Genomic DNA, 20226 nt, shown 5'->3' with positions numbered 1-20226 from the left:
TGCAATCTTGAACAAATCACTTTATCACTCAATGCCTCAGTTTGCAAGAGAGTATGATGATAATTAGTTCACAGAGTTACTGCCAGAAAGGTTACAGAAAGTAATACAATACATAAGTTCAGATTTATATATAGCCCAGATTTCCAGAATATTTCCCCATATATTTGAAAAAGAACCCCCCTGCTTATTCAGAATTACACTACAGCCAAATCAGAGCGATGCATAGTTGTCCAGGCAGAGCAGTGAACTGCGTTTTAACTGCATCCTCAGGTTTTGGCACAGGACGTGGTCCATTCACCTAAAAGCATCCTTATAGGCACTGCCAAACACGATTGACTCCTCTAAAAAGCATGTGTTGTAATTTCTGTCAGAACAGTCCAGGCTAAAGACAGCCTGTCCCTAATGTAACATGCTTGAAGAGAAGGCAGTTAAATAACACTGACATGAGTTTAATTTTGAAGAAGTAATAAATAGCCTTTGTAGAATACCTTGGCATGTGTAAATTTTACTGCTGAAGACAGACACAGAGAAACATGCTACCAACTAAGAAACATTCACTTTAAAAAGTGATCAGTGCAAAGACCTGAGTTTTTATTTCACCACTGTAAAGTCTGTATGGTTATCACTCACCTAGACCCAGACATCCTGGAATGCGAAGTCAGGCAGGCCTTAGGAAGCATCACTACGAAAAAAGCTAATGGAGGTGATGGAATTCCAGTTGAGCTATTTCAAATCCTGAAAGATGATGCTGTGAAAGTGCTGCACTCAATATGCCAATATATTTGGAAAAATCAGCAGTGGCCACAGGACTGGCCACAGTTTTCATTCCAATCCCAAAGAAAAGCAATGCCAAAGAATGCTCAAACTACCACACAATTGTACTCATCTCATCAAGCTAGTAAAGTAATGCTCAAAATTCTCCAAGCCAGGCTTCAACAATACATGAACCATGAACTTCCAGATATTCAAGCTGGATTTAGAAAAGGCAGAGGAACCAGAGATCAAATTGCCAACATCCACTGGATCATCAAAAAAGTAAAAGAGTTCCAGAAAAACATCTATTTCTGCTTTATTGACTATGCCAAAGCCTTTGACTGTGTGGATTACAACAAACTGTGAAAAATTCTTCAAGAGATGGGAATACCAGGCCACCTGACCTGCCTCTTGAGAAATCTGTATGCAGGTCAAGAAGCAATAGTTAGAACTGGTCATGGAACAACAGACTGGTTCCAAATAGGGAAAGGAGTATGTCAAGGCTGTATATTGTCACCCTGCTTATTTAACTTCTATGCAGAGTACATCATGAGAAACGCTGGGCTGGAAGAAGCACAAGCTGGAATCAAGATTGCCGGGAGAAATATCAATAACCTCAGATATGCAGATGACACCACCCTTATGGCAGAAAGTGAAGAGGAACTAAAAAGCCTCTTGATGAAAGTGAACGAGGAGAGTGAAAATGTTGGCTTAAAGCTCAACATTCAGAAAACAAAGATCATGGCATCTGGCCCCATCACTTCATGGCAAATAGATGGGGAAACAGTGACAAACCTTATGTTTTTGGCCTCCAAAATCACTGCAGATGGTGACTGCAGCCATAAAATTAAAAGACACTTGCTCCTTGGAAGAAAAGTTATGACCTAGACAGCTTATTAAAAAGCAGAGACATTACTTTGTCAACAAAGGTCCGTCTAGTCAAAGCTCTGTTTTTTCCAGTAGTCATGTATGGATGTGAGAGTTGGACTATAAAGAAAGCTGAGTACCAAAGAATTGATGCTTTTGAACTGCAGTGTTGGAGAAGACTCTGGAGAGTCCCTTGGACTGCAAGGAGATTCAACCAGTCCATCCTAAAGGAAATCAGTCCTGAATATTCATTGGAAGGACTGATGGTGAAACTGAAACTCCAATACTTTGGCCACCTGATGCAAAGAACTGACTCACTGGAAAAGACCCTGATGCTGGGAAAGATTGAAGGCGGGAGGAGAAGGGGTCGACAGGTGATGAGATGATTGGATGGCAGCACTGACTCAGTGGACATGAGTTTGTGTAAACTCTGAGAGTTGGTGATGGACAGGGAGGCCTGGTGTGCTGCAGTCCGTGGGGTCGCAAAGAGTCGGACATGACTGAGCGACTGAACTGAACTGAAAGTCTGTATGAAAGAATGCTTTTCAGGCTTATATCAAAGACAGTTACAGAAACCAAGACAGCAAGTCTGGTCAGCACTCCAGGTAGTAGATCTCCCTGAAATAACGGCTCTAATTCACAGGTCTGGCTCCCTTACTAACTCTTGGCTCTCTGCAGGAAGAGACTGTATCATGTGCTACCTGTTCACAGCGTCTAATACACCTGTGACAGAAGAGATGCTCAAGTAATGCCTGCTGAGTGAAAAAAGCATAAGTTCCAGGCATCACAATCAACACTTATCTGTAGAATGAAAGAAAAAATTTAGGGGGAAAGTAATAATCAGGAGACTGCCAGAGGAAGAAGATCATGTGGGAAATAAAGACATGGGGAAGCTGTGGTTCTTCTGTAGAAGAAAGAGTCTGGGGATGAAGTAGATGTTAATATTATTTTGTTAAAATTCAAGGCCTCTCACGTGAAGAGAACTAGACCAGTAACAATAACAATTGCCAGTTCTTGTATAGTACTTTTTAGGTCCGGGCATTGTTTTAACTACTTCATTGTATATTTATGAACACATTTAGTATTCACAACAATCCTATGAAGGTGGTGTTATTATTATCCCTATTTTACAGATGAGGATACTGAGGTACAGACTCAGAGACTTGCTCACATTCACAAAGGTAACCAGTGTTAAAGCCACAGTTTGATCTCAGGCTAAAGTGCTGTAAAGTCCACACTTGAAATACTTTCCAATGTTGGTAAAACAATTTGGTAGAAATTACTAGAAGAGAGTCAAATCAATGTAAGAATTACTTTTCAAACAGTAATGCTCAAGATTTAGAGGGTTAAAGGGCTTTCCCACTTATTGGAGGTACACGATAAAAATTTGTTATTTCGATGTGTTTCCCATGAGTCTAAACATTCATGATAGTTATTTTTCAATGCATGTATATGGAATTTAGAAAGATGGTAACAATGACCCAATATGCGAGACAGCAAAAGAGACACAGATGTAAAGAACAGACTTTTGCATTCTGTGGGAGAAGGCGAGGGTGTGATGATTTGAGAGAATAGCACTAAAACATGTATATTACCATATGTGAAAGAGATCACCAGCCCAGGTTCAATGCATGAGACAGGGTGCTCAGGGCTGGTGCATTGGGATGACCCTGAGGGATGAGATAGGGAGGGAGGTGGGAGGGGGGTTCAGGATGGGGAACACATGTACACCCGTGGCTGATTCATGTCAATGTATGGCAAAACCCACTACAATACTGTAAAGTAATTAGCCTCTAATTAAAATAAATTAATTAATTAAAAAAAAACTGAACAAGGTATTAGGCCCAGGGTTTTAAAATTTTATACAAACAAAAAAATCTAAAAAAGAAAAAGAAGAGCAAGTTTAAATTATTTGGGTGATTTCAAATCTAATTTGACATGAGAGAAAGTCTGATTTCAGCTTAACTTTGGAAATTAATTTACCACATTTTGATATTTTTAGTTTGTTTTACCTCCAATGAGTGTTCATTGGAAGGACTGATGCTGAAGCTGAAACTCTAATACTTTGGCCACCTGATGCGAAGAGCTGACTCATTTGAAAAGACCCTGATGCTGGGAAAGATTGAAAGCAAGAGGAGAAGGGGATGACAGAGGATGAGATGGTTGAATGGCATCACCAACTCAATGGACATGAGTTTGGATTTGTTTGCTATTAAAACAAAACCCAACAACAAGAGTTGGAGAGAAAAGAGCAAGCCTGGAAGTTAAAGATGTGATTTAGACTGGCCTTTGCTCTGTATTGAGTGACCTTGCAAAACCCATGTCAATGTTTTCTGAGCCCTCGTTTGCTCATTTTTAAAGTGAGTGGCAAATTTTCTTTTCCTAATTCACAGGGTAGCTTGAAAGATGAAATGATATCTGAAAAATATTTGAAAATAATGAAATAATATTAAAGCATGAGCTGCATCATAATTATACGTTATATTAGTTAAATAAAGTAATAAAACTGTATGCATAGTAGAACCAATTATGGCTTCATAAAACATGGATATAGTCTCAGGAGGAAAGTTTAAAAAATACAGTTGAAACACAGCTTGAATTGGATTTTTTGAATTAGAAAAATACCAAGTTTGCAAGATGTGATGTCATGAAAGAGGAGAGTGAAAAAGTTGGCTTAAAGCTCAACATTCAGAAAACGAAGATCATGGCATCTGGTCCCATCACTTCATGGGAAATAGATGGGGAAACAGTGGAAACAGTGTCAGACTTTATTTTTCTGGGCTCCAAAATCACTGCAGATGGTGACTGCAGCCATGACATTAAAAGACGTTTACTCCTTGGAAGGAAAGTTATGACCAACCTAGATAGCATATTCAAAAGCAGAGACATTACTTTGCCAACAAAGGTCCGTCTAGTCAAGGCTATGGTTTTTCCAGTGGTCATGTATGGATGCAAGAGTTGGACTGTGAAGAAAGCTGTGTGCCAAAGAATTGATGCTTTTGAACTGTGGTGTTGAAGACTCTTGAGAGTCCCTTGGACTACAAGGAGATCCAACCAGTCCATTCTAAAGGAGATCAGCCCTGGGATTTCTTTGGAAGGAATGATGCTAAAGCTGAAACTCTAGTACTTTGGCCACCTCATGCGAAGAGTTGACTCATTGGAAAAGACTCTAATGCTGGGAGGGATTGGGGGCAGGAGGAGAAGGGGACGACAGAGGATGAGATGGCTGGATGGCATCACCAACTCGATGGACGTGGGTTTGAGTGAACTCCGGGAGATGGTGATGGACAGGGAGGCCTGGTGTGCTGTGATTCATGGGGTCGCAAAGAGTTGGACATGACTGAGCGACTGAACTGAACTGATGTCATTTTTGTTGTTTTTCTCAAGTTAGGGTAGCATTATTGAGCTGTGAGTAAAGTTTAAGCAAATAGTGGGGAGAGGCGCATGACTTATTGCTCAAACATTAAGAAACAATCCCACAGAGAAATAAATTCCTCCCCATCTACCTCCTACTGTCTTTGTCTTTTTCTTGAAGCTGCTTTCCACCTTGTGATGTGAATCAAAGACATTTTGCCATTGGGCTTGTTGTTTCCTTTTGATAAACATGTAAGACTTAAGGGCAATCTGAATATATCATGGCTAGTTCGAGAATACTCTATTCTAAAAAAGTCTTCCATATTTTTCCTGCTTACTGATGGCACCACATTTGAAGACAGCTCATCCAGTTCTGCCACATACTAATTTTGTGATCATGGATAAATGCCTTAACTTCTTTGACCTACAGTTTTCTTCTTGGTAAAAGAGAGGCTGTAAAACTTATGTCACAGACTAATTGTTAAAATTTGAGATAATCAAAAAAGTGAACAACATACAAAGCTAAACTTTCAGTAAATGATATCGATATACTTAGTGTGGCACCAGCATTAGAGAGAGCATGAGCGTTGGCTCCAGCTTAAAAGAAGGTCCTATCCACCCATCCAACTATAAACACATGGAAACACATACAAATACATGAAAGACATATATATATATATAATATAAAATGTGTACAAAATTTATACATGTATGTGAGTGTGTATAGAAACATGTCTGTGTATATAACACACCATCAGGATGAAACACTAATCTCTGTATCTTGTCAAGAGACAAATGAGTCTTCTAGTGACTCTGCTAGTGATATACTTTGTTCTTCTCTGTGTGTGTTAGCCGCTCAGTCGTGCCTGACTCTTTGCAATCCCATGGACTGCAGCCTGCCAGGTTCCTCTGTCCATGGGATTCTCTAGGCAAGAATAGTGAACTGGGTTACCATGCCCTTCTCCAGGGGATTCTTCCCAACCCAGGGATCGAACTCAGGTCTCCTGCATTACAGGCAGATTCTTTTCCATTTGAGCTACCCAGGGAGTGATTCAAAACAGCCAGATGTAAATGCCAAGCATGAAAAGGATTTCAGCCATTAAGGGCCTCTACATAAAAGATAGACAGGATATGAACACAGATGACAATGAGAAAGCCCTGAGGTGATGAAAAGGATGGATAAGCTAACTCTGACTTGGGAACTTGACCAAGCTTTTGAGAGAAGCTAACACATAAGCTGAGTTTTGAGGAAGAACTTCTCAGTCAAAGATAGTAAGGGAGTGAAGAGCAGTCTTAGGATCAACAGAACCTAGTTGGTGATCCTGAATTAAATTCAAGGTGACATTCTTCTCAATGACTAAATGTCTTTGTTTAATTTATGCTGAGTCTATACAGACCAAATATTTTTAAACTATGAAAGTACACCTTGGAGGTTCTGATACCTATGAATGTTTTCTTATTATATACGCTCTGTTTCTCCAAAGGATAGATGATTTGAAGGTGCAAAAATACCTAAATCTCATCAAGCTAAGTAGATAAAATAGAAGCTTTTAAATCCACTAGTTCTAATTGCTTCTCAAATAAGTTTCAGTTTCCTTACTGTGCATCTCTGAGATATTAAAACTATTTTTCTTCTCCCTGTTTTTTTTCTTTTTCCTTTCTCCCCATTAAAGCAGGTGTTCATTGTAGAGGGAGGTAAGGAGAGGGAGAGTTAAAGTCAGAAGCAGCCTGCAAAGACCTCCCTGCTTCTGTTTCCAAAAACCTAAGCCCTTTGAAGAAATTAAAGGGTTTCTGGAGGAAGTAAAAGAGGAAAGAGGAGTCCTCTGCAGAGGGAATAAGTGGTTTCCCAAATGGAGGGGCAGGGGAGAGAGATTCCTTGAACCTGAATATGCATGTGTGCGTGCTAAATCATGTCAGTTGTGTCTGACTCTTTGTAACCCATGGACCATAGCCCACCAGGCTCCTCTGTCCATAGGATTCTCCAGACAAGAATACTGGAGTGGGCTGCCAAGCACTCATCCAAGGGACCTTCCCAACCCAGGGATCAAACGCGTGCCTCTTATGTCTACGCGCTTTGGCAGGCAGGTTCTTTCCCACTAGCACCGCCTGGGAAGCCCTGACCTGGAATAAGAGAGAAGGAACAATTTTCAGAGATAAAGGATTTTCAGGTAGTCTAAGGGGATGGGGCCCTAAAGTTCAAGCTTCCTCATGACCCGTTTATGTCTTTTAGGATTTGTTTAGTTGTGAGTCACTGAACCTTCCCCCACCACCCCCCTCCCGCTGCCCCCCGACCACCACCATTTAAACTGGTAACACAACAAAAGAGATTAACAGAAATTCAGAAGGAGGGCTTCAGAGATGGTTTGCTTCTCAGTTTCAAGATGTCACCAAGACTGTTCTTTACCCCCATTTACCTACTCTGCCTTCTAAAATGGTACTTCATTCTAAAACTGCAATACTCTTCTGGCCATCAAATGGCTCTAAGCTACTATCTGAGCTACAGGCTTCCTCACTTCCTGCCCATGAAACAGGGTGGGTTTCTGTCATGGAATTCTAAGCAAGAGTCACAATTCACTCTGACTGTACTGAAATAGGTTGAGTATTCACCACGGATGGCGGCTAAGGGCCTTTCTCCATCAGTGCTCATTGGCTTAAATCAGTAAGGACCTATCGCATGAGTTCAGAGTTGCCTTAGCCTCCATCAAAGCACATGGGTTGTGTGGATAAAGGTGGACATCTGAACCAAAATCTGGACTCAATTAGCAAAGAGGAACGGGTGAAGAGAAAGACATGGGTAGATAACTGACAAATGTCCACTACATCGTCAGCAGAAACGGGCAGACCTGCAGGAACAGCTCAGAGAGAAACCACAGGTGTTGCAGCAGTTACCTGTGAGGACACGTGACCAGTGTGGAGGCTGTCTTGTCACTGAACTATGAGATATCTCTGGAGGTGGTTGAAGTGTTTGAGGGGAAAAAAAAAAAAACAACACAAAAAATGACTAAATTTACATGTGCTGCTAGCCTGACAATTGATCTACAGAAAAACGGAGATTCATCCCTTAGAGTTTGTTCAGTGGCAAGTAATAACATTTCTGGCTTTACCAGTTCTCGAGATGGGGTACTTAGTAACTCAGGCGTGATTGCTGGGCCCCTGTCCTACACTGCTTCTTGGGTCTTTGTTTTCCAATAATTTCTGGGCCTAGTATCTCCACCATGATTCTGAAGTTTAGAGCATCCCTGAGTTAGAGCTTTCTTTGCCATACCTCCTTAACCATCCACACTGTGTTGATATACAGGCCAGGAAAATAGATTTACTCTGATTAGAAAACTTATTTGGGAATAGTAGAATTTTGCCATTTCTGGGCATGTCTATCCCGTTGTTGATTTTTGTCTTAAAGCTGTAAATTTTAGAATCAGATGTGCTTGCAATAGCATCAGATGTGCTGGTAATAACCAAGAGCATGTCAGGAAAAGCTGAGGGTCACAGTATAACAAGTGGTTTCCAGAAGGAAATATATTGGCCAGTTTAGATGATGCGAAGCTCAGGGTAAGGATCTAGAAGGGAGCGCTTGGTAATACTCCGGTGACAGATGGTTTGTGGGGTGAAAGAAGGGAGATAAGTCAGCCTGGAGCTATAAAGAAAAATGGAGAAGGCTGGAGTCAGCAGCTGAATTTCAGCTAAAGGCATTTTGTGCCCATTTATCTAAATCAGGCCTTTGAGGTATGTTTACCAGGTAATCCTCAATCCTGAGACTTTGATGCTTGCATCTGAAGAAAAGTTAGATTAATGACCCCCCAAATGTCTGTAAACCATATTTCTCACAGTAAATTTTTTTTTCTGACATCTGAGGCCAATGGTTAACACTGCAAAGCTCTTTCCGCATGTACAAAAAACTTGCTAGCCTCCAAATCAGAGAAGTTTCTAGACAGTAGAGACTTAAATTCATAGACCTGTCGGTAGGCATTCTCTTTACCTGCCACTTTTTTTTTTTTTTATTGTTCTTTTATTTCCTGGGAGTTGAAACACAGTCATGGGTTACTTTACAGGAGACGCATGCCTAAGCTTTGTGGTATTAAGGTTTATTACAACCTGCCAACAGTATTCCCTACCAGAGAGCTCAGCTTTATGACCTTACCTCAGTGGTGGGAGACACAGTTAGACTTTAGAGAAGATAAATCTAAGCAAGGTGACATTTATTTTGAGAACAGGCTATAGCAGCCTGAGCCTGGGGCAGGACCTATTCAAGAACTTCCCCAGAGTGATAGCTAAAATACAAAACCAAGATACATTTGCATAAATACACTAGGCAAGCTATGGATGCCAGATTTGAACCAATCTGGCTAAGAAGAATTTAAGGGGAGGTCTCCCAGAGGCAGGGGATCCTGGTAGGCTGCCATCTATGGGGTCGCACAGAGTCGGACACAACTGAAGTGACTTAGCAGCAGCAGCTCATGTAGCCAATGAGAAGAGAGTGGCTGTCCAGTTGGGTCTTTAGGGTAGATATAACATAGAAACTGGATGCTGCCAGTGTGTTCTCTCTTTCTCTCTCCCTCTTCGTTAACTTCTGTCTCTGTCTCTCTCTGTGGGAAGCCTCATTTTCTCAGATGAGCTTGCTCCACGAGGCAGGAAATTCATATGGCAACCACTCTTTCTCTCCTCTCTCAGAACTCTACTGCACAGCTGGAATGCAACACCTCTCCATTCCACAAACTCCAGTGTGAAAAATCCTGAGCAGTGCTTGTATTTGGCTTAGTCTGACTCAGGTGTCAGCCTGTAAACTACATCAAGTCCCCAAGAAGAGTTTTTAAAATAAAGATTTCTCATGTCCCACATACCCAAGATTCTGATTCATTTAGTCTAGGACATGGTTCAGGGATCTGTGTTATTATTATTATTTTTACTAGCTTGCCAGGTAATTTCAATGAGTAGCTCTGGTTCAGTCAACTGTGTGACCATGCATGCTATGACTGGCAGTGATCCTCAGAATGTGGTTGGAATGGGGAGAGAAGCAGTTCCCCCAAAAGAAGAAGAATGCTCCTCCTGCCAGTTCTAATGTGCAGACAAAAAAAAAAAAAAAGGCTAACTATTTCATATGTAGAGACTAGAAGTGAAAGATCATTAGAATAAAATATTTAAAAGCATCTGAAGCAAATATCATAGCCAAAAACTACTGAACAGAAAAGAAAACGGTAACCGCTTGTCTAGCCAGGAGCTAAATTCTTGTGAGCTAACAAAGAAGGGCGGAGAAGGCAATGGCACTCCACTCCGGTACTCTTGCCTGGAAAATCCCAGGGATGGAGGAGCCTGGAAGGCTGCATGCAGTCCATGGGGTCGCTGAGGGTCAGACACGACTGAGCGACTTCACTTTCACTTTTCACTTCCATGCACTGGAGAAGAACTGGCAACCCACTCCAGTGTTCTTGCCTGGAGAATCCCAGGGACAGGGGAGCCTGATAGGCTGCCGTCTATGGGGTTGCACAGAGTCAGACATGACTGAAGTGACTTAGCAGCAGTAGCAGCAACAAAGAAGGGAAAACAGAGCTACAAAAAGTTTGGAGTTATTCTAGAGAAAGCTATGGCTGCAAACTCAAGGGCAGACTCCATTTATATAGTTAAAATGCATTCATAATTGGGAACATATACCTTTTGGAGATCACTTAAGAAGCTTATCATTTGCCATTAAAAAAAAAAAAAAAAACTCTCTCCCTTTCTCTGTCTCTCACACACACACACACACACACACACACACACAGAAAAGCAGAAGCATACGTTTGCCCCTTGACCTAGGCCTAGAATCATGGCCTAAAGTTAACCAACAGTGACATCTTCGAAAGAAAGAATGAGGCTTAGATAAAGGTGCATTTACACACTTTAAAAAAACTAATATTGAGCATCTATGCTGTTCCATGAACTATTTAAGGCATTTTACATGTTATTTCTATTTTTCACAACAGTGGTAGACAACAGATACTAGTATTACATTCATCATGAAGAAAGCAGAGGCTTAGCAGGTTAAGTCATTTCTTCAAGGTCACATAGAAAGTGGCCCATTCTGGATTCAAAAGAAGTCTGAATTCAAAATTGTGCTTCTTTGGACTGCTTATGTGAATCTACACTTGTTCTAGAAAACTTGCAATACCTTCCACAAAGCCAATAACACTTTGATCAAAATTCACACATATTAAGTAAATATTTTTACATCTAAATACACACTTACGTTTGGATGATATCTATATCTGTAAACATACATATGTGTGTATACATTTCAAACACACTAAAATATACACTGATAACTGCAAATGTGTAAAATTTAGAGTTTAAGAAGATTATCTAGCATTAAAATTATTTAACTAAAATAGAATAAGACTGTACTATAGCTGACTATATGAAATCCCATCAAATATCTTCAGGACTCTGGCTTTTTATTCCTGTTACTACTAATTTGAAATAGCTAAAGAGATCCAGAAGAAAATCTGAAATTTAGAAACCTAAAGCCTCTACATTACTTGAAGCAACAGACCCTTAATTCCATTTGAATTTAGGAATTTTCATCTTCATGGAAACTCGATAGTGTGAGATAAATAAATTTGGCCTGATTCAGACACCCAAGGAATTTCTAGTTAATTTGAAGCCTGGATTACTCTGGAGACTTCATCAGTAGACAACTTTAGTTGGTTACTGCTTACCTGCAGTTTACAAATACTGTTTAAAAAAATTCCCAAGTTATCCACCTGACACCCCAAACTCAGTTCATCTACAGGAATCACTTTTCTCTGCCCTATAGATATGTTGATTTTGGCATGGGTCTAATAATAAGTAACAAAATCAATGATTTATACTTAGGAATATGGCTCAGCTCTTAAAAAAAAAATTGCAAAAGAATATCCCCGACGTGTCAGACAGAATATTCAAATAGTGTCACATGGCCATACATTCTGCAGCTGTCAGGAAAACACTCCAAATGTTCTTTTTCTTTTTTTGGAGGCTGTGGTAGGGGTCGGCAGATGGTCAGATAGTCACTTCAACATCTCTGCTAAACTGTAGTCATGCATGCTGGTCAGGCTTATGAAGGCATGATGAATCTATTATCCATGCTGGGTCAACAGGCTTCTCTTGATACAAACCATATTAGGGATATGTAACCTATTAATTTCATTCGTGAATAATGGATAAATCATTCAGAGGCACAGACATTATACTCAGCTACCTTTATTAATGTCACAAGAGTTGAGGGTGTCAGGAAGGCTTGAAATATCACAGGTGTCCACGCTGAGAGGCGCAGATTGTGTAAATGAAAGGAATTTGTTGGGCTATTGTCTAGGTCTCTTTGACATCTTTGCTCTCTCTGGCATTTTCTCATCCTACAAAACATCAGAATCTCTTCTAAGATTCTTAAAACATTTTGAATCATCTCCTCCACCATCATCATTGGCAGAATTCAGTCATTAATTTATGGCACCCCACTCCAGTACTCTTGCCTGGAAAATCCCATGGATGGAGGAGTCTGGTAGGCTGCAGTCCATGGGGTCGGGAAGAGTCGGACAGGACTGAGCGACTTCACTTTCACTTTTCACTTTCATGCATTGGAGAAGGAAATGGCAACCCACTCTAGTGTTCTTGCCTGGAGAATCCCAGGGATGGGGAAGCCTGGTGGGCTGCTGTCTATGGGGTCACACAGAGTCAGACACGACTGAAGTGACTTAGCAGCAGCAGCAGCAGTCATTAATTTTCTGTCTTAAAGGGCACATCTGCATTGTCTGTTGAATCCTGTACACCCAATACTGCAGCTAAAGTGATCTTTTTCAAACACAAGTATGATTATATTACTTTTTTCTGCCTAAAATTTTCCAAAGGCTCGCCATTGTCTCCAATATACAATTTAAAATTTAAATGTTATCCAAGGCATCTATGTTTCCAGTCCTTTCCATCCTTCCTGCCTGCTTTTTCTCTCTCTCTGTCTGAGTCTCACTTCAAAACTTGAGCCACAGCCATCCTGAACTGTTGCTACCTGCAGTTCCTTGAGCATGTCACTTTGCCATGGACCCCTGCACATTTGCACTCGCTGTTTCCTGAGAGGTCCGCTTCTCCTTCCTTGTCCATGGCCAGTTTCCCTTCACCCTTCAGGTACAATGCCTCAGAGAAGTACTCCATTCTGGGCCGGGTAGTCATTGCATTCTGTTCTTCATTATGGTTTCTGCCCATTTACTTTTCTGTGTCCTCCCCCAGGTGGTGAAAGTCTACGAAACAAGGGCTGTGCTCAGCGCCCTTGTTCAAAAAGTGCTGGACACCTAAGTGTCCATAAGACAGGGGTGGGATTCACCATGTACAGCAAAGCAGCCAGTGCATCGGCTGATGCTACTATAGGGAAGGAGTCATCAACGTGTCCTCAAATTGGGCAGTGGTTTTCCCTTTTCTTTTAATATTGTCATAGGAATATAAAGAACACTACAATAAAATTCCTTCCATCAAGGAACTCACATTTCAGTGGAAAAGACATTTTCTTCATCATTTACTGTGAGAAATTCTCTACTTGTGTTAATTTATGCAGGGGAACCTTTCCCAAGAGGGGAAGTCAAGAAGAATTTCTTGGAGGAAAAAACACTTGAGCTTAATTTGGTGCAATTTAACTCAGCGGCAATGAGCTTAGGTTTTCATGTCTGGTGGGCATGGAGCTGGATCCCAGTTCTGTCTTTGACTAACGCTGTGACTTTTGACATGTGACTTAATTTTTGAGTTTAATTTAAACTCATTTAAATTATGTGTTCTAATGTGTTAAATGAAGTCAGCAATATCCACCTCACCGGGATGTTACTAAATGTGATTAGCTTATTACTAAACTAAATGTTACAGAGATGAAATGCATAAAAAATGTGAGCTGTAACACATATAGCAAAGACCATAACTTCCTTATTGTGTTCCTTTGTTTAGTCATGTCCAACTCTCTGAGACCCCATGGACTGTAGCCTGTCAGGATCCTCTGTCCATGGAATTTTCCAGGCAAGAATAATGGACTGAGTTGCCATTTTATACTTCAGAGGATCTTCCCAACCCAGGAATTGAACCTCATCTCTCACATGTCCTGTACTGGCAGCCTGATTCATTGGATGTCTAACATCAATTCAAGTAATGGGGAGAAAGAACAGGGAAAGCTGGCATGAAAAGAATTCCTGTTGGATTGATGTAAATTGTTCATTGAGACTAAGAAGCTAGGTTTTAAGCTTCCTCAGTGATCCTGTAAATAATGTTTGTGAGAACTATCAAATTAGCATGAGGGAAATGTTAAGAATAATAAGGATGCATGCTATTCTAAACCTTTATATTAACTCCTTTAACAACCATAACAGAAGGGATAGGCTACCCACTCCAGTATTCTTGGGCTTCCTTTGTGGCTCTGCTGGTAAAGAATCCGCCTGCAATGTGGGAGACCTGGGTTCCATCCCTGGGTTGGAAAGATCCCCTGGAGAAGAGAAAGGCTACCCACTCCAGTATTCTGGCCTGGAGAATTCCATGGACTGTATAGTTTATGGGGTCACAAAGAGTCAGACACTACTGAGCAACTTTCACTTTCAATAATCACAAAGGCCTAGGAAGTGGTTACAAATACCTTAGTCTCATTTCCAGATGTGGAAATTGAGACACAGAAACGTTAAGTACTCAACTCAAAGTAACTTGACCAGTAAGTGACAGAGCCAAACACAGGCCACGTGTCTCTGTTCCGCTGTACGTGCGGTGACTGAGCGTAGGCATAAACCCGAATAGTCACTGAATGCATACTGCATTCCAGACACTGTTCTAGGCGAACTGGATATAGAGTTGACTGTATATTTACATATAGCATATATTTAAGGAGGAGATAGATGTTAACAAAGTAAACAATACATAAATAAAATACATAAATACTATAAATTTCAGATATTAGTAAGGACAATTATATGACAATAAAACTATGAGAAGGAAAAAAAAAGTAATGGGGAAGCTACACTAACTTCAATGGAGTACAAAGGGGAGATTTTTTCGAGAAGGAGACATTTGAGTTGATGTTTCAATGATGAAATGAGCAAATCTTATAAAGAGCTGAGGGGAGATTTTCCCAGGCACATAGAATACCATATATAAATGCCTCAGGTGGGTAAAGCTTGGCATTTGAGGAATGATGAGAAAGTCAGTGTGGTCAGAGTAAACTGTTCTAGGAGTTGAAGGTTAGGCCATAATGTTGGGGAAAGAAGCAGAGGTCAGATCATATACAGCCTTATAGGTAATGAGTGTAATTATCACCTCTTGGAAGGTTTTAGGAATAAAAGTGGTATGATCAGGTTTCTACTTCAAAAAAGATCACTCTGGCTACCTTCTGGAAAAGAATGGGCAGAAGCAGAAGCTATTACTGTGGTCCAGGCATGGCGTGATATTGATTTGGACCAAGAGTCAGCAGAGTGCTAAATGTGACTGATTTTGAAATATATTTTTACGGTAGCACCAGTAAGACTTTTGCCAGATACCAAGGGAAAAAGAGTAATTATACAAGACTTCTCGATACATTATTTTTGGCCTGAATTACAAGGAATATTATAGAGTCAATGAGTTCAGATGACGAATATTAAGAGAGAAGCAGCTTAGGCCCTGAGGACAGGAAGTACAGGGAAATCATGAATTCTGTTAGGAATATATCAAATTTGGGTACTGGGTTTCTGGAGTGTTCCTACATTTAGAGGAAGAACCAGCAAGGAGACTGAGAAAGGGCACCGATGAGATGGTAAATAAACAGGAGGGTGCTTTGTTCTGGGAGGCAAGAAATTAACACCTTTGAGGAATGAGGCAGTGACAGCCACATCAAGCGCTGCTGAGAAGCAGGACTGAGAACTGAGGCTTGTACTGAGCAAGATGGAACTTGCTGGAACTTTGACAGGGACCGTTTTAGAGCTACTGTGAGGATGAAAACATGAATAGGTTAACATAAGAAAAGGAAGTCCTAAAGTGGAGTTAATGCAGACAGACAGTTTTCCTAGATTTCAGTTAAGCTCAATAGAACAACGAGGCAATAATGGATGAGGAACATTGGGACACATTTTTTTTTAAGATGAGAGTTATCATCACGCTAAATTAAATTTATCTAGGAAAAAAAAAAAAAAGAAGGGCAAGAGAGAAACTGATATTACAGGAGAGAGAGGAGAAAACTCAAGAAGCAAATTCCTTAAATGGACAAGAGGTTATGGAGTCCAGGTTACAAGCGAAGAGCTGGCCTTGGAAACAATCAGGGAACAAAGAGAGCACACTAGTGAATCTGGTGGTAGGAAGTAAGGCAGTTTTCATTTGATGGCTTAGATTTTCTCAAGGACATATGGAGAGAAATTAATAGTTAAGAGCAAGGACGAGGGAGGGGGTGTTTGAGATTTGAGGAGATGAAATGAGATAGGAAACTATTTTCCCAGAGACCGAGAAAAGGATTTTTCTAAAGAAATTGCTAAGAACTGGTTGGTTGTTTTGAGAGTTCGTTTGAAGCCAACAGTTATAAATTTAAAGTGAGATGACTAGGTGCTTCTCTTGCCATGTCTAGTTGCTCAGGCGCTGGCATGGAGTAATTAGGAAGGTGTAAGTTTAACCACAGTAGGTTAATAAGGGCTGAGATGACCACAAAAAAAAGAGAGAGAAGGAAAAATGCTGAGTGTGTAAGACAGAAAATTAGATGGACCAGGAAACATAGGCCAAGGGGAGGAGGAAAGTGAGTGAAATCAGATTCAAGGTCCCAGTGGGGAGAGGAGGTGTACTAGAACAAATGATAAGGACACAGAGGTGGTGGAGGTGCTCAGAGAAGGCGATGCTCGACAGAGAGGTCTTGGCAGGGCTACAGCTAAGGGCAAGGATAAGCTTCAGACTGCGACTGAGACCCTTCGGGCGGGAAGTAAAGGAGGTGAGACGGCATGCAAGCTCATGAAGTGAGTGTGGACACACACTAGAATCCACCACTGTTTGACTCATAGAGAATGTTCTACCTCACATCACTGCTGGCGTCTATTTCTGAGCTATAAAACCAGGGTAACTAAATGGTGTTACAGTCAAGACGTATATATGTGTAGGGTTTGGGGGGCGAGAGGTTGACCTCCTAAGGGTAAGATCTGTGTAGTGGAAAGAGATCCTATGCTTAGAAGGCACTGCTATTGTCATCTTTTAATTCTTACTGGTTTTTAAGCAAAGGCCTCCCACTTTGATTTTGCACATTTTCCTACAATTTATATAGCTATTTCTGGACAGATGATTAGTGATTTAGGAGAAATGTCTTCTCTTTCCTCATTTGGGTTGATTTTCCATAAACCTCACTTTTATCCATTTTGCATGCCTTTAAAATAATTTATCAAAGTTCATAATGGAAGTTTTAAAGAACTCATCTGTCAAACACTTAACTTTTAATGTAAATTTCCTTTTAAAGCCATTCACAATAAAAATTAGGCTGGAAGTAAGAAATTACCTGACTAATAAAACTGAATAATTAGTAAACTGAAGAAGAAAAAAAAAAAATAAGTTTAAATGTAGATCTAGAGTCTGAATTCATGCTTGGATGAAAGCACAGAAAAAAATACTTGCATTTTTATTTCTTAATGTAAATATATTGCATATTTCCCTGGAGGAGGAAATTGCAATCTACTCCAGTATTCTTGCCTGAAAAATCCCATGGACAGAGGAGCATGATGGGCTACAGTCCAAAGGGTAACAAAGAGTTGGGCATGACTGAGCGTCTGAGCACTCACACACTGCATGTTTATTATGGCAAGTGTAGAAAATAAATCTAGACAAAAAGAAGTAACTAACAATTACCTCAAAATCCTTAACAAGAGTTAATAATTTTTAACATTTTGGTATGTATCCTTATTATGATTGTATATTATGCATACACAGATGAAGGTGAAAGAGGAGAGTGAAAAAGCTGGCTTAAAACTCAACATTCATATAATTAAGATCATGGCATCTAGTTCCATCACTTCATGGCAAATAGATGAGGAAACAATGGAAACAGTGACAGACTTTATTTTCTTGGGCTCCAAAATCACTGTGGAGGTTACTATAGCCATGAAATTAAAAGACACTTGTTTCTTGGAAGAAAAGCTATGACAACCTAGACAAAATATTAAAAAGCAGAGACATTACTTAGCCAACAAAGGTTCATTTAGTCAAAGCTAAGATTTTTTTCCAGTAGTCATGTATGACTATGAGAGTTGGACCAGAAAGAAGGCTGAGCACTGAATAACTTATGCTTTTGAACTGTGGTGCTGGAGAAGACTCTTTAGAGTCCCTTAGACTGCAAGCAGATCCAACCAGGCCATCCTAAAGGAAATCAGTCCTGAATATTCACTGGAAGGACTGTTGCTGAAGCTCCAATACTTTGGCCACTTGATGCAAAGAGTCAACTCATTGGAAATGATGCTGGGAAAGACTGAGGGCAACAGAAGGGGGAGACACAGGATGAGATGGTTGGATGGCATCATCAACTTAATGGACATAAGTCTGATCAAATTCCAGGAAACAGTCAAGGACAGAGAAGCCTGGCGTGCTGCAGTCCACGAGGTGGCAAAAATCAAACGTGACTGAGTGACGCAGCAACAACAAATGGCTGCTCCAATTTCCAGGCCCACTCAATGGCAGCAAATATTAATCTTTCTTTTAAATGTTTTGCCAATTGGGTTGAGAAAAACTGTTTAGTACCATTGTTTGTTTAATAGTAAGGCTGAGCAAGGTTCTGGATGCTACTGGCCTTTTCTTTTTTGATGAATGTCCTGTTAATACCTTTCAGTCGCCTTTTTCTAGGCATTCTTTGGCCTTTTTCTAGGAGTTCTTTGGCCTTTTTCTAGGCAGTCTTTGGCCTTTTTCTTATTCTTCTCTAAAACGCCTTTATATTTTAGGCTTAGGTACACAAAATTTCCCTAATTTTTCAAATCTTTGCCAAGGCCTGAACAACGTGTTTTCAGAACTCTGCAGGGTTGCTTTTTTTTCCTCTATGAGGGAGGTTTTAAAATCCATCACATATTATTTTAAACTAAGGGGAAAAAAAAGAAAGAAAAAGCATGGTAATGGTAGTTAAGAAGATCATATTAATATCACGTAAATGAAAATACAGTATAACATACCTTAAAATGTATAGCAAAAGATTAATAATGAAAACAATAGGAAAAAAGTATTGATCCCTAGGTCAGGAAGATCCCCTGGAGAATGGAATGGCAACCCACTCTAGTATTCTTGCCTGGGAAATCCCATGGACAGAGGAGTCCATGGGGTCACAAAGAATCAGACACGACTGAGCAACTAACATTTTCACTTTCACATCACACAAGCTCACTGAATACTTGGCTTTCCCTATTCATTTTTCCAAACCCTAGCCATGCAGTACACTTAATCAAAGTTCTGGTGGGTTGGTCGGTTTGTCTCCATGCCTTCCACTGCAAACACTTCATTAATATTTTCATTGTGAGTGTGTGTATAATACACATTTGCACATTTCCCCAAGACAACCCATTAGAAAGCAGAATGTGGAATGCAAGATTAGGGTTTTGGATTATTGGATTTTTTCTTACCCTCTCCAATGTAATTTCTTCAAACTCATATTCAATTTCTGTCCCATTGACCTGTAAATAGGGAAAAAAAATAAAGAAAACTATTAAATACATTTTGAGGAGGAGAGAGCTGCATTTTAAATAACATTAGGGGGTTAAATTGCATCCTGGCTATGAATAAACCACACTCTATTGATGTTTGTGACCGAATGTTCTCTTTCAAATGAAATACAGTCTAAGGTGTTCTGAAATATGACTGAGACTCTACAAACAAAACAAAACAACAAAAAAACCTTCATTGTATTTAATTTAAAATTTCTTGTTGTTTGGGAGAGAGAAAACAGCACAAAATATGTACTGTGAGTTTACAAAGAGAAAGCCATCTAGGGGCATTGTTACAATTACAAGGGAAATGTTTTTCATAATATCTTTCAATTTTTCTATGGATAGACTCTAAAATATGACCTTAAAAATCAGTGGAAAGGGCAACACAACCATATTACATTTTTTGCTGTAAAACAGCATTAAGAATGACTGTGTTAGATAAAGAATGCCTTCTCTTTATTGGTTCAAGCTCAGGTAATTTATCCCCATTATCCTCCTGCTATATTTGTTGAGAAGCCCTGACCCATGTAACCATAGCTTCAGTAGCAATGAGAAAAGAACAAACCAGGACATGCTTGAAATTCCTAGTGAGAAACCATTTTAACCA

At 40.1% G+C, this 20226-nt stretch overlaps 1 protein-coding gene across 15 annotated transcripts in view; it reads right to left on the bottom strand.

Moving 5' to 3' along the window:
* DLG2 (discs large MAGUK scaffold protein 2) overlaps positions 1 to 20226 on the bottom strand; it is a 2330119-nt gene that overhangs the window by 775097 nt on the left and 1534796 nt on the right. For all 15 annotated transcript variants that reach the window (XM_061406089.1, XM_061406091.1, XM_061406093.1 and 12 more), the window contains one exon: positions 19536 to 19586. In XM_061406089.1, coding sequence (XP_061262073.1) covers positions 19536 to 19586 — 51 coding nt within the window. The remainder of the gene's footprint in view (positions 1 to 19535; positions 19587 to 20226) is intronic.

The sequence above is a fragment of the Bos javanicus genome, chromosome 29, assembly GCF_032452875.1.
Source record: "Bos javanicus breed banteng chromosome 29, ARS-OSU_banteng_1.0, whole genome shotgun sequence".
Lineage (NCBI taxonomy): Eukaryota > Metazoa > Chordata > Mammalia > Artiodactyla > Bovidae > Bos > Bos javanicus.
This window is presented reverse-complemented; position numbering and strand designations above follow the sequence as displayed.